Source organism: Epinephelus fuscoguttatus, linkage group LG7 (genome assembly GCF_011397635.1).
Source record: "Epinephelus fuscoguttatus linkage group LG7, E.fuscoguttatus.final_Chr_v1".
NCBI classification, from domain to species: Eukaryota; Metazoa; Chordata; class Actinopteri; order Perciformes; family Serranidae; genus Epinephelus; species Epinephelus fuscoguttatus.
This window is the reverse complement of record NC_064758.1, coordinates 17,191,500-17,208,512: the sequence shown is the minus strand read 5'-3', so window position 1 is coordinate 17,208,512 and position 17,013 is coordinate 17,191,500. Positions and strand designations below refer to the sequence as shown.

The following is a 17,013-nucleotide window of genomic DNA, read 5'->3' as shown; positions in this document are numbered from 1 at the left end:
ACAGGTCACTTTAGAGATAGGGCATTTCTATTGGCAGTTTTACAAATGCAAATGCAAATGCATATCCCAAATGGCGAAAGCCTCATTCAGTGGCAGAGTCCTGCAGAGTTGCAATTTCAGCATTGGCAGCAACTGCCTACTGCAAAGTCACAGCTGCAGTTAATTCAAGTACATGTTAATGTCGCTACCTAAAGCCCAGAATTAGTGTGTCCTCTGCCTCACTCCCTGCCGCTACAGACCACCTTGCCAAAATGAGAGCAGGCAGCAGTTCCAGAGGCAGATCCCCACTCAGTGGCTGCAGCATCCCAAATCCAGCAAGAGCAAGTGCTGGGAGACTGGACCATTCTGACTCAAGGCCAGATAAGCAAACTTTCTGTTGCTGCCATTACACTAGTTATACAGGTTACCCCAGCACTGGGAGTTTGTGCTGGCTGAAATCGAGCCACTACAGCCACCGAACGAAGGTCTGTCTCCAGGGCTGCCAGCTCCCTTCCTGTCCAAGCAATCCACAGTGATGGGGGATTGGGTGGAGGGGCCATAGGGTACCTAACTAACTAATTCTTGTCTTGTTTGTGGTCTAATAAACAAAGAGAGTATGGGGCAAGAAGGAGCAGATTGAATGCATTACACACAGCTTTACAATGAAATAAGATTTAAAACATCAATGTATGGGAAACAGCTGGTTACTGTATGAAGCATGTGGATATGCCTGTGTGCGTCTGGTGGAAGAAAACTGCCTACTCACCTTTAACAAGAAGATTAGAAAACAATCTTATGACTCTTTTAAGCGACTTTATAATAAAGCACCGAAACACTGCCCGTTTGTAATGCATTAAACTTGTTGAAAAGTAATACCAGGTGAACAGAATAGAGAGAAAGTGCTTTATGGAAGAGGGGGCAGGAGTGAAGTCATAATGTGACCATATTGTTGACATGCTTACAACTAGAAGTTTGATCAGTACATCTCTCCAACACCAGTAAACAACACAGCAGGACTACAATTAAAACTTCCTAAATCAAGTATTTAGTCCTAGATGGTAGAGAAAAGCACGTCCATTTTATTGTATGCAGTGTCATTCTCCATATTGACTTGTGCATTTGTAGATTATGTTTGTTTTTAAGTTAAAAAACAAAAATGAATTCATTGTTTTCACTGGTATAATACAGTTATACATGTGGGCTCCAGATTTGGGACGATACAGCAGTTCCTTTTTAAATGGCTCTCAAATATTTTTTGTTAAATATTAATGAGAGAAAGATGCTGCACAGGCCAGACACACACACACACACACACAGACAAAGTGTGGTCTGTCCCCATGCTTGTTGCCAAAATGTTGTTGGTTGCAGCTCTTAACGTCTGCCAGGAAGCCAAGTAGGTGACTGTGGCTTTTTTTTTATCCTAAAATGAATATTTGATTGCTTACATGATGGGAGAAGCTTGGAGATGCTTGGAAAAATCATCTCACACACTTTGGCAAGAGTTTCTTGCCATGACTGAATGTTTTCAGTGCTGTCTGGAAGTCAATCGAGAGTTCTTAGAAAAAGGACTTCTTTGAGGATCAAACAGTCGCTGAGACCAAAGACTTGGAGGAGCCGGCTCATCCATCTGTCGGGCTTTGAACTTGTTTTTATGATATTTGTGTGTGTTTGTGTTTGTGTATGTGTATGGAGTCCTTTTGACTGCACCTTTGTACATGTGCATATTTGTGTGTGTGTGTGTGTGTGTGTGTGTGTGAGGGGGGTGAACTTGTTGGTCCTCATTTCCTGTTAGTATTACAGAATCTCACTTCTCTCCACTGAACATTGGCTGTTTATACTGGAAACTGTTCTCCATGTCCAAACTTGCCTCTCCCTGCCCGGGTCACTCATCATAGAACATGTTTGGCTGCAAGAGCTTTCTTTGTTATAGCTCCACCTTAGTTCTACCACAGTACTCCATGGACTTTGGTAATAAACTGGCTATGACCATGAATTAAGTAAAATTACCCAAGCAGCAGCTCACTGTTGGCCCAAACTTCCTTCTTTCCTCTTTACTGTTTAAAACATACTCTGTTCGCCCAAAAACAACAACAGTGACAACACCAGTTAGCTGTTAATGTTGACTTGTGGCATGCAGACCAGAATTGGTCTTAAGCAAAATGTAAGAGGAGCAGATAAGACTGGTTGGTGCTGGTTAGTTAATAGTTTCTTACATGGCACATCAGTAGCAATGTCATCTCTCCCTTTAAGTCCTGTTAGGGCTCACTGCCATTCGTCAGTGCCCTCTTTTGGCAAACACCTTTAAATCCCTTGAACCAACATGCATTCGACAATGTGCAAAAGAGGTTGAGAGTTCAGATTTGTCAGTCCGCCAAGGACAAACTTGGAAAAGAAATAGTATGAGAAACATTTTCCTGGTCCTTGAACAAATTTCTTGACTGCATCTACATGTAGCATATTTAAGAACGATTGTGTCATTGCCAAATTGTGATGCTGTGTAATACTTACCATAAACAAATCAGACCATGATTAAAATGATTTGCAGCCTGTGGCAGTGTGTCGCTGCTCATATTTCTGAAAAATAAATGCCGCATTCAAACACTGTTTCTTTATGTCACGAAGAAGACATTTGTCTCCACTCCCGCTCTCTGGAGTCACCTCCTCTGCTTCTTCAGCCCAAGTTTCTCTTTTTCAGTGTGCTTGAAAGACAAAGAGTCTGTAGTCAGATTCAATTCAACTTTTAATTAATCCATTGGAGTAGATATGGTTCCTCAACCATTTGTACAGTGGTTTGATCATTGTTGGATATGTGGGAAGTGATTTTGCTGCTGTTGTTTGACGCCTTCGTCTGTGGCGACACTAATTCTCCAGATTTCAACTGCTCAGAAAGGAGCCAGGGAACCACCTCCTAACCACATAATGCAAAAAATATTCACTTGGAGAATCAGATCTAAGGGGAGCCTTCACAATAAAAAAGAAGCCTCATTAATAATGATAAACAAATGCATCATCGATAAACAAAGTGGGATTAGGGTTTATATTGTGTTTCAATGAAAATAACAAAATAATATAAAATAATAAATCATTGTTGGGCGAGTAAAATTCTTGCATGAAAGACACAAAGAACTGCCCTGATGCTGGTAAACTAGTAGAAAGGTATTCTTCAATATCCCCTCCAACACCGTCAACCAGAACAGCAAAGTCTCAAAAGGGCCTAGAGACCAGAGTTTCTGGCGGACAATATCTGCTAAATGAGGTCTGCATTAGGTTGAGGTTGGATCAGAATGCCTCTTAAACCCTGAGAAAAGGTGTCACGCTCTGATTTGCCCAGAGCAGATAGGCACCAAGCCACTCTCAGTTCTTACGTAGGAGTCAGTCCCCACATACATGTGCAACAGGTGATCTGACTATAACCTTCCAATCAGCTCAGTGGAAATGTGACATTCAGCTCAAATTAATGGGAAATGGCAGCAAGTACCAAAAATGAAGAACTGTTACATATCTCCTATTGAACCTTTGAATCTTTGGCTCCAGTGGAAGCATGGTGTCCTGCTGTTGTACGCCCCCATATCACCATGCTCCATGGGAAATGAGTCTTGCTGTGAAGGCTGAGAGAGGCTGCCGGAGGTCTTGGCAATGTTCTTGTTTGTTTATGTTAATGATACATATGTCTCAGAGCAATTGTAGTAATAATCTGATGTTTGAAACTCAATACTTACCTTTTTTTCAACCTCTAAGACACAAAACTGTGGTTTCTGTGGTTAGTTTAAAAGTTTGGATAGTGTGAAGCAGGAGCTTGGTATTGCTGGGAAGGAGAATTTGTGGTCAGCCAACCCTCCCTTGATAATCAAAGGTTAATAATTGAACATTGTGAGCTTTTGTTTCCAAAAAATAACCTGACCTTGGATATTTGTGAAGTGATTAAATATCACCATTTTGAATTCTGGCTACATGTGAAGACTTCTCCCTGAAATCTCCCAGTGAGACTAAACCAGAGTTAGTACTCAAACCACTTCATTTTCTGTTTAACACCACTCCCTTTATTGCCACTTAATCTCAGTAAGACCACACAGATACTGTATGTAAAACCCCCAAATCCCAGGGTGGGAGAGCAGAGACATATTTCCTCTTTTCAACATTTCATTCCTCTCTTTGCTCTCCTGGCCACACAGATCTCCAAGATGACTCCCTTAATAGTAGAATGGAAACATAGGAGAGACATTACTCTATTCATTTTCAGTCCACTTGGTATGCTGTCCTAGAACTCGTATATTTTCTGTAACGATATAGACTTAATGTAAAGACCAGCCTTTTTTTCCCCTCCAGCAGATGATATAGGTCGACTGGAGATATAATTTACACTGGTTAGTCATGAATAAAACCATACAATACTAATTTGGAATAAATAATTAGAGGGAACATGTCAAATTTGCTTTACGATATTCCCTCATCCTTAACAGAAACATATGTGAAACCCAGATGCTCCTTTTTTGTAAAGATACCTAATACTTAGCAGCAAATTCAGATTTACTGAAAGCATTCTTAATACAAATGTGTTTCTGTTTAGTTTATTACTGCTCTGGTTTTGTTTGGGTAGAGAAATGAGCCAGCGGGAAGGGGCAATATGATGATGTAAACTGCAGTGACATGGTTTACATCAGGTCTGCAGCACCGCAAAGCACTCAAGGAAATGTTTGAGCGTCTGACTGCGAGTTTGAGAGGGACATGGGCCACACACAACATGACAGATTTACTAGACTCATTCACACACAGCACATGTAAAAACACAGAGACTAGCACACATGCACAAGTTCAAACGTCGAAATCAGGAAAAAAACACAGCAACATGGATGCTTCAAAGGCAAAGATCCATGCACCGTTACACTTGGATTGCATTAAACTCATCTTATTTAATATGTAGACATGAACAAACACTATACCTTTACACATTCTGAACAGAGACACACCAGATTCTCACTGTGCAGATATGAGTTTGACCTTGTCAACTTGAGAGAGTGACACCCGGCTGATCTTTCTTTACACCTATTTTGTCAGCCACTGCTGTTACAGACAGGAAGAAGGAAGTAGTCGTGCCCTTTGCTTCCTCTGGACCTCTGTGTAGTACAGAAACAAACGTCTCGATACTTGTTTCCTCAGTTACCACTTCTTTTGTTCTCACTGTGATGTGTATTTGAGCGTCTGGCCTTTTGACATTAGCCATTGGAATATCTTTGTTTCCATTTCAGGGCCTTTTGTCTCCAGTTTTAGCTCCGCATTCACAGCAGCTGAGTACATGACAAAGTTTATCAAAGTTAGGAAAGTGAAATTCAGAGTTATTGCTGCTGTCTTCATATCCCTTATGACTTGAAACTCACATTTCACATCAAATCATCCCTCGCTTTTTCATTTTGGCACCCAGGCATTTGTGATGCTTCACAAATCTCTGTGAAGTTCCTTTGACCCGAATGTGATGAAACTTGTTCTACAACAACGGCATGTCACCTTGGCTGAAATCCAAAAATCAGAGATGCGAGTCCTGTGCGAGACACTGAGGATATCACATTTCATCTAATAAAGCTCTTTTCTTGGCCTTCATTACAAACATGTGGGATCAATAAGCGTGGTTAAGAAATCATTGTGATTCTCTTCAATACCCTGAAAATCAACTTATCTGCATTTGGACAACAGTTACCATTGCACTGTGTGATTTGATTTATTTAAAGGCCCTTCTTTAGTGTGTGTCTGTGTGTGTGTGTGTGTGTGTGTGTGTGTGTGTGTGTGTGTAACATGCGTGCAAGAGTGAATGTTTACATCCTTTACCTGCGTTACCATGAAAATGTTTTAAGTAAATGTAAAGTTATACACAGTTCTTTCTCTGCAGGGTCAGGACCCAAAATGAGAACTAAAAGCACTTTATTCACAAAACAGTGCCAGGACGCCATAAGTTTACCTTGGCTCTCTTTGAGTGAACTTTGTGTTCAAATGGACATTGCAAAACATTTTATACATACATATTACATTATGCCTTTACCCATATTTCTTTGAGATACAGAGTCTTAATCTGTGTTTATGAATCTGTGTTTTACAGACCGAGTGTGCAAACTTTGTTCGCCTCCTGCAGCCCTACAACCGCACCCACCTCCTGGCCTGTGGCACTGGTGCCTTCCAGCCCATGTGTGCCTTCATCTACGTGGGACACAGAGGCGAGGTAAGCTGGGGTGAAGATAGGCACTGTGTGTGTATTGGGCATGTGTGTGTGGGGGGCCTGCTGCTGGAGAGAACTGGGTTGCTTACAAAGTACCGTGGGAGGGGAAATGTCCCAGCACATCAGTCATACACAAACACAAACACACATACAGCCACAAAAGAATTAGATGCAAAAAAATAACAGTGAGTTGGTGTTTTTGAGGAAAGCTCTGATATACAGCTATCACAGCTGTGTAGGACCTAAATTTTACTGTGTGCATGCTGAAGTAACACTGCAGTCTGTCTCCATTACCTAAAGGAAATGTTTGGAAACTGTAAATTATGTTCACTTTTTATGCACTGAGTAGCCGTTAGAAAGACTTTCAATTGGACTATGCAATTTACTTTGCTGTCAACTGACTGTACGGTAGTTTTTACTGCTGAGTCACTCCATAGCATGAACTATTTCCAGTTTTATTGCTCTATATTGTCAGCCACAAACTGCCTTTGGCAACTGTGTATGTAAATCTCAACTGACAGTGTGATGATGTTTCCGTCTGCGTGATGAAAGTATCGTAAAACTAAATGCTGTGTCCCTTTTAACTGGCCGAGTGTGGCTACACATTTTGAAAAATAAATGCTGGTGCCACTCAGAGACCGGCTCTGGTTGCCATTGAAGCAGTTTCTTTGAATGTATGAAACCTCTCAAAGCCTGTTGTGTTGTTGGCTACCCACTTAGGTTAACATCAGTTAGCTGCATAGATCGCCCATACAAATATAGATAGTTTAACTTTTGTCAATATGGACATGCTACACATTGTTAGCTTAGTTAGATTCTCCACAATTCAATTATTCAGTTCATACTGAGACCTTGAGCACCAAAGAATAATTTTTTCAGATTTACCAGCACAGTAAACAAGAGAGACTAAAAAAAAGTGGCGACTCCCTACCTCTGAAGCAGTCATAAAGTCCGAACATGTCCATTCTTTGGTTATTTACATTCCTTTAGTCCGTAAGGGTTCACTGAATAAAACAGTCATAACAGTTTTTCATTAAAATTAATCCAAGTTGTGAATATTGTTTTTTAGAGTGTAAAGAGAGGTGTTGTGTTGGTATGGCGGGTGCTTTAATTCTTGCATGCTGTTAAACAGGTATCTTGAGCATCAGAGCATGTCTCTTTATACAAGTAATACTCATACTTGTTTAAATGAACTGTGTGACTTTTGGTTTTGGATATGTAAATTGTACAGTTAACTTGTGTTTGCGGGAAACGGCTGCCTACATGGATTTATGGTTTAATGGGTACTGGTGAATGCTAGGAGAATGGACTCCACAGAAAAATGTGCAGACCGCAAAATCCAAACAAAGGGCTAAAAACTAAGTTTGGGTTCAGCATTGCAAGAAATCATTTCACTTTACACAGAGACAAGTTTTATGTGAAAGAGAGACAAGAGCTTTCCGCAAAGCCTGCACTTCAGAACTGGACCACCACCACAGACACTTGTGGTTACGTTTTTATGATTACATTTAGTTTTATGTCTAAATCAAATATATTGCTCAATGATGTTTGAAGTGTTGCTGTAACACCAGTCAAGTTGGTAGAGTATATGAATGCTGACTAAAGTAGAACTTATCCAAAGTTGATACAATCTCTGGTTGTCTAACGAGTTCACAGTTTGAATAAGCCATACAGAAATGTCTGCATTATTATTGCAGTATGGAGACAGGATGCCACTGTATCATAATACATAGGAAGAACTATACACATGAGATGATAAGGAATCTATAGGTGGCCTCTAAGCAAACCTGCGGAGGAAACCAGAGTAATGGAACAAATATGTTTGGTGCCAAAACACAGCTCAGACTGGCCCTGCTCTTAGCTCGGATCCCTGGGGCTCAAGGTTAAGCCTCAGCAGGCAGCTCTGCCATGAGTCTTTCTGTAGGGCTACTCAGCCGCAGCATCAGGACTTCTATACATCTTTTCAACCGCACAGGCTGGCTCTCTACACAGCCACTTTGCTCAGTGGGACCCTCTGCAGAGTCTCACTCTTTGAGCCATTTGAAAGACAAGAATCAATGAATGGAGCTATTGCAGCAGACTCGTAACTTGCTGTTTCACGGCGATCTTCCAGATCGCAGCCCAGTGTGCAGCCCTGCATGGCCCAGCAGGAGGGGGTCAAACTGGGCATGAGGAGAGAGGAAAGCTGGATGTTGGCAAAGAGCTGAGTAAGGGGGTAGAAGAGTGCCAGCGTTTTAAGTGTGTGTGTATGTGTGGTGGACATAAAGTACAGAAGGTGCATTGCAGCATTTTTTTTCTTGTGGATTTAGTTGCTCCCACAGTGTGTGTGCTCTCCTTGCTGCCATTTTCTGCCTTCCTCTCAATCTGTCATCCTCAGTGTAGCTCCTGGACTACAAGATTTATTGCACATCATGGAAAGGGAAAAGAAACAGCGCACGTCTTCCTCGGTTCATGCTAAATAACTTTAAGCCAAGTGACAATATACAGCGGTTTGCATGGTCAAGAACAAAGAAAACAAAAACTAGAGATAGAAAAATAAGTCAGTGGAATCCTTGTAGGGTGGTACTGGGCTGAAGGACCGAGCAGCCATGTTATGAACAGTGGAACACCTGTTTGTATCCACAGACCTGCTGGGAACACAGGAGATGCTGTCCAGGAACTTTGTAGCAAAGCCCTCAAGCTCATCACTTGCTGGCAACCAATCAAACCACATGAACCAAATGTGTATGTGTATTGTGTAGCAGTGATTCAACAAGCCAAGCAAAAAACAAGCCAGAGTTTTTGCAGTTCAGGTATAACGTAGAGATGGTTTAACGCTTTTACCTGAGGTTAGCAGAGCATTTCAGTTACAATTGTCTGTAGGTACAGAGGGAAAAGTCGAGAGTGTTCGTCATGAGCACATTAAACCTTCAGCAACGTGGTCTCACTCCCAACTCATCAAATATGGACACTTGGTCAGTGGTCTGTCAGCATCAGACACCGATGCACAGAGGCACCCTTAAGCAGCAGTATGAGACGACCTGGGGACTACGCTCCAGGCAGTGTAAAGACCAAGACAGTCCACATTGGGCTGGACGTTGGGCTGGTGAGAGTCAGGTGTGTCCAAAAGTTCGTCAAGTTGTTTTAATAGTGATGTAGTGTGCTAATATGTTTAGCATGCTATGCTAGTGATGTCACCTGACCTTATATCATGTTAGTCATAAGCGTACTTCTTTTAAGCCAAACCACAATGTTTTTTCTAAACCTAACCATGTTTTTTTTTGTAGCTCAAAGTTTTTTTTTACCTACATTCTAAGTATATCATGAAAAGACTTTATGCATTTGATGAAGGAAACTGTACGTTTCCTGTCAACTCTGAAGTTTATTTTGAAAAAAGACGATGCCATTGTCCCTGAATGTCCACAGTTAATACTGGAAGGGTACCTGCATGTGATATTTTGACGTGACAGGCCACTGCAACGTGTTGGTATTTGAAAAGTTGAGAGTGAGAACATACCTTCTGTTGTTGACTAGTTTATAAAGGTGATTTGATAGTGTGTTTGTATCTGTGCGTACCCAGGTGTGCATGGAACTCCCAGGTTGTGTCAGCTGTATGTGTGTTTAAACTCCACTGCCCTGACTGATGTGAAGACACCAGTTGTCCTCCTGCTTGTGTGTGTGTATTTCTGTGCGTGTGTCCCTTCATCACTCCGACCACAACTGCATCCTTACAACTATAGTCAGAGTGTATGTGTGAATGGACGACACCACAGGGAGCCTGTTCATTTATTTAACCAATCGTTAACTGGTGGAGAACACACACCCATCTGTTTGTCTGACCTCTCGAGGGGACCAAGGCTGTGAGCCCCCTGACTGGACTCTGGGTGGGATGATCTCTGACCTTCTAGGTGTTTCATCTCAGTTAGGGGCAGACAGACACATGCTCTTTTGCTCTCATGCCACCTCACTCTGTCTCAGTCTTGAGTTGCCGCCTGTTACACAAATTTTACGCCAAACTTACGAATGTAGCAAGAAATACGATGTGAATTAGGCTCATTTTACATCAGCTGTATTGGCTCTTTTACTGTCAAACAATGAATGAATCTCTCTGTATTTAAGCAGTTTATGTTCTGAAATAAATTTCATGCTTTCATCCAAAGAAAAACACATAGAAATTCATCTTACAATATTCTAGTATGTTCTAGTTCTAGTTCAATATTCTAGTCATGATAGAGATTGTACTCTGGGAGGTTGTCAAGTACATTTCAAAATCACCAAGAGTATTTTGAAATCGTTCCATAACATTGAATTTTTTCTGGCCAATTGAGAAAAACTTCCTTTACTGTTTTTCTTTGAGTGTGAAAACAATGTTTAAATGAATTCCCACCACATGGTGTTCATCTTAATTACGAACACATATGAAACTTTAATCCGTGTCTCGAGTCTACGTGTTTCTGCCTCAGTCTTTTCTCATACACACATAAACTGGAATCCCCATGGTGAGTGACACAGCTGCCTGAGCGCTGTCATGGATGAGAAAATAAACTGCCGTATAACAGTGACGACATACAGAGGACCAGACCCCACACGCGCACATAAACATGAATACACACACACACCCAGTCAAACAAAACAAATGACACAAACTTGAGCATATAAATATGCAGAGATACAGACAGAAACACACACAAACATGATGAAAGACACGCACAGTCAAGCATAAATCCAAATACATGGAAGCAAATGTAGAAAGACACAGAAGTTAAAACACACACATACAGAGGGAAGCAGATATTTATGCACACCTAACAGCAACTGACAGATTGATAAAAAAGAAATTGAAAGTTGAACACACACATTAAAGCACACAAATACCCGTCTGGCCTCCTCAGCAGAGCCGTATTGTAAACTGAAGCAGTTCAAATGCTCCGTTTCGGGTAAAAGCCCACTTTTACTTCCCAGATCTGCTTTTTGGCACTCGGTGTGTAACTTGCTGAGTAACTCACTTCCTCTCACCATAATGGCAGACTTCCATGACAACCTCTGTAAGTGCTACACACGGGGCACTTTTAAGTCCTGTGGGAGAAAAAGCTCTTCAGCAGGGCCAATAGCACAGCATTAAGGTGGATAAAAAAGTGGACTAAAAAGATTTAAAGCATGATAATAAAAAGTATTGCTTATAAATCACCCATTTATTTTCTCCATGTATGTTGCCTTTGGATCAAAGCCCTACAAACTGGAGATCATGTTGCTGTCAGTTTTGCTCCATATCTAGTCTTTTACACAATTTCATATATTTTTCACTGTGTTATAACCATAACTCTTAATCAGCTCTAGTCCTGTCTCACTCTTTCTCTCCCCCTGACTCTGCTTCATCTTTGTCTTTCACTTTCTTTCAATGGCAAAGAATGAAAAGTAAAAGAAGATTAAATGAGAGAGCAAGTTTCCCATGCTTTCACTACAGCGAGCGCTGAGTGGTGAGAGAGGGAGCCCAGCTATTATTTGACTGGACACTGAGGAAAAGGCCAAGTACAACACCATTTCAAATAAGGTCTGTTGGCTGGCCAAGTTGCTTTTAAGATGCTTGAAGTGAGTCCAAGCTGTGGACTTATAGACGTTTAACTTTTTTTTAAAAAAACCACACTAGTAGGCCAGTTGTGTAGTGGCTTCTATCCAGTGTTAAACTGTGAATTTTAAAGCATGGACAGATAAAACATGGCAGCTTGAGGGTCAAAGATAAAACTCGGGACTCTTGACAGATATTTCAAATCATCAGACTCTGGTTCAGAGTTTCATACGCTCATGTAGCATCAGCCAGGCAGGAGGGGAGGGAGATGGAGAAGAAGATGAGAGGCTGGAAGGAGCTGGGAGTACAAAAGGTGGACGTCTGCTTTGTTCAACTCTGTGGGACAGAGGAAGAGAGATGGGACAGGGAGAAGAGAAGCTGTTTTGTGACTGGGTAGTGCATGCACAGGATCCTTTGTTTTCTTCCAGAAAGGTCCAGATGTCCTCACAAAAACAGAAAGGCAAGGAGGATTAATTAAGGTGCCAAGTCTGCCACCTTGGTCGAAAGAAAATGAGAGGTTACATGCAACTGCATTTCAGCTTGATAATGTAACTGAATAGATGCATCATTTTTATATGCTGCCTAGAGGAAAAGAAGTACCATCTGTCTTTTGAGCGTGATGCGATGGTGACGGAGCAAAACCCACAACAAGAGGCAACTTCCAGGAACAGTCTCTGATGACATCTGGCCAGACTTTTTATACCAAAATCTAAAAAAGACAACAATTAGATGACTAAGTGCTTGGTGAGCATTCCAAAAACACTGAAATCTCAGCTTTTAAAAACTCCCCTTCTCACATCCGCAAGTACTGCACATAGGTGAAAATGTAGTTAGCTAGCTAACATTAGCTATTTTAAATTTTCAGTTGTTCTCTTAATCTTTGATGTTATTAGACAGAGAGATGTGGAGAGGAAGAGATGGAGCATGAGTGTTAGATTGTTCATATCTTAGTATAGACAAGTGGTTTTCAAACTTTTTATGCCCAAGGGGGATTGCTGCCATAGGGGGGTGTCACCCAGGGCGCCATTTAGGCTAGAACTGCCACTGCTGACAGTTTTTGTTTCTCGTCTTTGAGCAGGAGGTCGTCTTTGCTGGTGCTTTGTTGTAATTTGCTCTGTACAGTAAAGTGATCTATTGTCCCATTCACAGCTTTCTCCTTTCAAATGTTATCATCCCTCACACCGGCTGGCAATAGGACCTTTTGATGTGTCACACACTTATAACGGTGAACGGCGACAAATAGGTCCCCCATGAAGGTTTTTTAAATTAAATTAAATTAAATTACATTACATTTTTTAGCTAGAGTTTGCCTCTTTATTAGGAATGAGTGCTCACAACATACTGATAAAGTCAATAAAAGTTAATTCATAGCTTTTTGTAAAGGCCCAGTTGAGTATTGGAATAATAATGTGTGGTAATCACAAAATCCCATGGCATACCTGGTTTGCCATCACGGTACACAATTTGAGAACCACCAGTACTGACCATCCTTATTGGTTTGACTGCTTTACTTTATTTGAAAAAAGTTTTATCAACATGCTGTTTTTTCTTTGCTCTGTGCTGGCCTGAAAACTAAAAAACACTGAAATAGAAAATAACTTGTACTTTGAGTTATTTACAAACAGAGAACTTTTTTTTTTAATTTTAACTTGAGTTATTTTTAATGGCAGTAATTATGATTGGGTATAGATTTTCAGTACTTCACCTGCCACAGTGCTAAATGCTTATTTGTCTAGTAGCTGTATTGCATCTGGTCCACAAAGGCTACTCTCTGTGGGGAAATTGCCTTCTATGCTTTTCTACAGTAGATTTCTCCCTGTATGGATTAACACTGTTGTAAAAAAGTGTTTCTGAAATGAATTCCAAAGGAGCTGAATCTTAGGAAATGAAACCAAAACCATCCATTATCATTTAACTGCTGTTTTTTTAATGTCATTGGGTCAATTGTTCCCTTAAAAGGAGACTATGTAACTGCTGAGCAACAGCCATTGTGACCAAAATTGAGAATAACTGGATACAGCTAACTACCAAAACATATAGGGAAGAGTCATAAAGAGTTTGTTAACATTAGTTACACAATGCAACTCACCATAAGCTAGAGGTCATACTAGACCTAGTAAGACTGTAGCAGGAAAACTCCTGGGTGTATTAAGCTCAGCAAGGGTTCGTTTCATGGCTTATTCATTCCAACTTTTTCATTTGTAATAAGAAAAGTGTTCAATATATCTCACTTTAAGGCAGCTGATTTGGGGACAAGATTAAAGCTAGTGTTGAAAAATGGTAAGTTTATATAATGGATAGGGTAGAGGCTGATGATTTTTTTTTTAGTAAATGACGTTTTTCACAAGTTAAATTATACAAATGTGCATGTATGTGTGTCAGTAGTCACTTGTCTAAATGGTTTTGTAGTGGGGGTCCTGATGTATTTTGCTTGGCACAGCTGAGTACAAAGTGGCCTGCATGTCTTTCTCTCTCTGTGTATCACAGATCATGTGTGTATTTATGTTGGCCAAAGTGACTCTGACAGTCTAATCAGCTGCACAGTCAGTCGCACCATTCCTCCGGATCATAATGAGATAACACAGACACAAACACAAACAACACATGCACGCACACACGCACACACACACACACACACACACACACACACACACACACACACACACACAAAGAACCCTGAAAACCGCACACTTTCTTGCATGTATAAGATGCACAAGTGTTTAGCGAACGCAGAAATGGACAAGCACACACCCACATCCCATACACTCAGATGGGAAAGACAAATGTGCAGTGACGTTAACTTCAGTAACAATAGAGCAAAGAGGTGCTGAGAGAATAAGGATGACTAATGAGTGAACTTAGAGACCTCGTCAGAGAGTGAGACGGAGAGCAGAAAACAGATGTAAACCAAATCAGAAATTCAAGATAAAGAGAAGATGAAAGCGATGAGATCCATGGAAGAAAGAAGGGATAAGGTTCACTGGGCGATGAAATGAACAAACAACACATTTACAAAATCATATATATCAAACTCAAGAGCGACATTTTTATTGTTCAGTATCTCTATCGATGAATTATTGAGAAAGTGGTGTGCACAAAAGCCATCATCTTCTGTTAACGTGATTTGTGATTGAAGCGCTACATTTCTTCAAATGGTTGCCAGTTTTGTGACAAAAAATGTGGCACAACTTCAAAATGACTGAATAAATAATCACACAGTGCACAGAGTCAAGTGAAAACGACAAAAGGAATCTTCATAAATCACACTGATGTACAGCGCTGCATGAATAGTGCGAGACAAGATTCAGAGTTCATTTTAAATGTCCCCCATCATCTCAAATTTAATTAAGTGCGAGCGTGTGTGATCACTCTGCACACTGGTGGGCTGTATATGTGCCCTCTGACACCTGTAAGACTCAATTAAAACCTCTTCAGGAACATTCAAAAAGCTACATGTGAATCAAGTAAGAAATTAACTGTCTCTCTTTATTTCCTGACAGCTGTTGGATATGCCAGTGTATATATAATCTTTTGGTGTGTGTCTGACAGAAACAATGTGCCGTGTCCACATGTGTTGCTCAGCACTCCTGAGTATGAGTTGGTGCACGTACAAAATTTAACATGCGTGTGTGTGCGTATTGTCCACTCTGTTTCATTCAGTATTTTTATCCCGCAGACTTCAATGTCATCATCTCCCCTGTGATCTCCGCTCAGTCAAAGACTCACCCTCCCAGTAACAATACTCCATTGTCTATAAGAGGAACACAGAGTCACACACACAGAGTTCACCGTAAGGACATTTAAATCAGTTATATGAACTCAAACTGGAGGTCTTACTGTAGGTCCTGTTGCCTTTCATTCCCCGTTTTATCCTGGAAAGTCGACTACGTTAGGACTCACATTGATCACGCCCAGCAGCCTGGTACACTGATGTCGTCGAAGTGGGAGTAGTCAGGCTAAAAACAAAAGGTCTTTTATCCACAGTGGCTCTGTTTTGACCTGGCAAATCACACAATCCAAGGATGTGGCCAGTGTTCGTCAGGTGAACTTGACTAACTGGTGAATGACGAAGAAAGAACCACTCTGTTATTCTAATTGCTTCCTTACTTCTTCACTGCTGGAGTAAGAAAAAAGAATTTGAGTGCAGCTTGATGTTGAATGGTGATCCACAGAATCCTGCTGACAGTACAAATGTGTTTGGGTGGGACCTTTCCACTTGGCACTTTTTTACTTGAATTGTCTGTTTTGATCAATCATTATGACCATGGGCGGATTATGAAACAATGGACCCTTGAGCACAGACATGTTGAAGGCCCAACACCTCTCCTAAAGAGTTTGTGTTGATTTTGTGTCTGTTTGTGATAATTATGCATCTTCTCTGAGTTATTTTGTGGCTCTTTGAGGTCATTTTGTGTCGTCTTGTAATTATTTTGTTTCTCTTTGAGGTCATTTTGTGTCGTCTTGTAATTATTTTATGTCACTTTGTTGTCATTTTGTGTGTCTTTGTTGTTGTTTTGCCGTTTTGTGTGTTTGCAATTCCTTTGTGTTATTTTGTGTCTCTGTGTGTTTTTTGCGCCTTTGAGGTATCAATTTTTTGATACATTTTGTGTCTCCTAATTTTGTGCCTTTTCTAATTGTTTTTTGTCCCTTTGTGATCCTTTTGTGTTTCCTTGTAAATGTCATTTTTTGTGCCTGTTGTTGTTTTGTGGCTCTTTGTAGTTCCTTTGAATCACTTTGTGTTCTTTTTGTGTCTCTTTATGGTCATTCTGAGTCTCTTTCTGGTCAGTGCGTGTTACTTTGAGTCACATTTTGAAGATGAAGGCCGGAGGGTCTATAACGCTTTGGGCCCCAAGCATGTCCCTGGTTAGTCTCGCGTGACCAGCCTCCCTTATTTCGAAATGGGAGTCTGGGGACATTCGTCTTTCGTTTTGTAATAGAAATGGGCGGGGATATCCAGACCACGTGACGGCGTTGCCATAGGTACGGCACGTGTGTTACATGTAACAGAGACACAATATAGCTGAATCAAATGAAATCATATCCATTTTAATCTCTTCTTGCGATGCACTGAACACTTCCTTTTCTGTTGTACTACGGACAACAATTCGAGAAACAGCAATTCCAGTGTAGGCGGGTGTAAAGCAAAGCTAATCTGCCGTTGGTAGAGGAAGTACGGAAGTACAAGGATTTGGATCCAATCACATCACTGCCACTGGGAGCCAGCGCTAGTTCTGTTACAACTTTCCTATGGGAATGTCCACAGACAACAGAGTCAACCAGCGTG

The 17,013-nt window shown here is 40.9% G+C and overlaps 1 protein-coding gene across 2 annotated transcripts in view; it reads left to right on the top strand.

Annotated features, from left to right (window-relative positions):
* sema3bl (sema domain, immunoglobulin domain (Ig), short basic domain, secreted, (semaphorin) 3bl) overlaps positions 1 to 17,013 on the top strand; it is a 75,831-nt gene that overhangs the window by 36,464 nt on the left and 22,354 nt on the right. For both annotated transcript variants that reach the window (XM_049580620.1, XM_049580619.1), the window contains exon 4: positions 6,068 to 6,187. In XM_049580620.1, the coding sequence (XP_049436577.1) occupies positions 6,068 to 6,187 (120 nt within the window). The remainder of the gene's footprint in view (positions 1 to 6,067; positions 6,188 to 17,013) is intronic.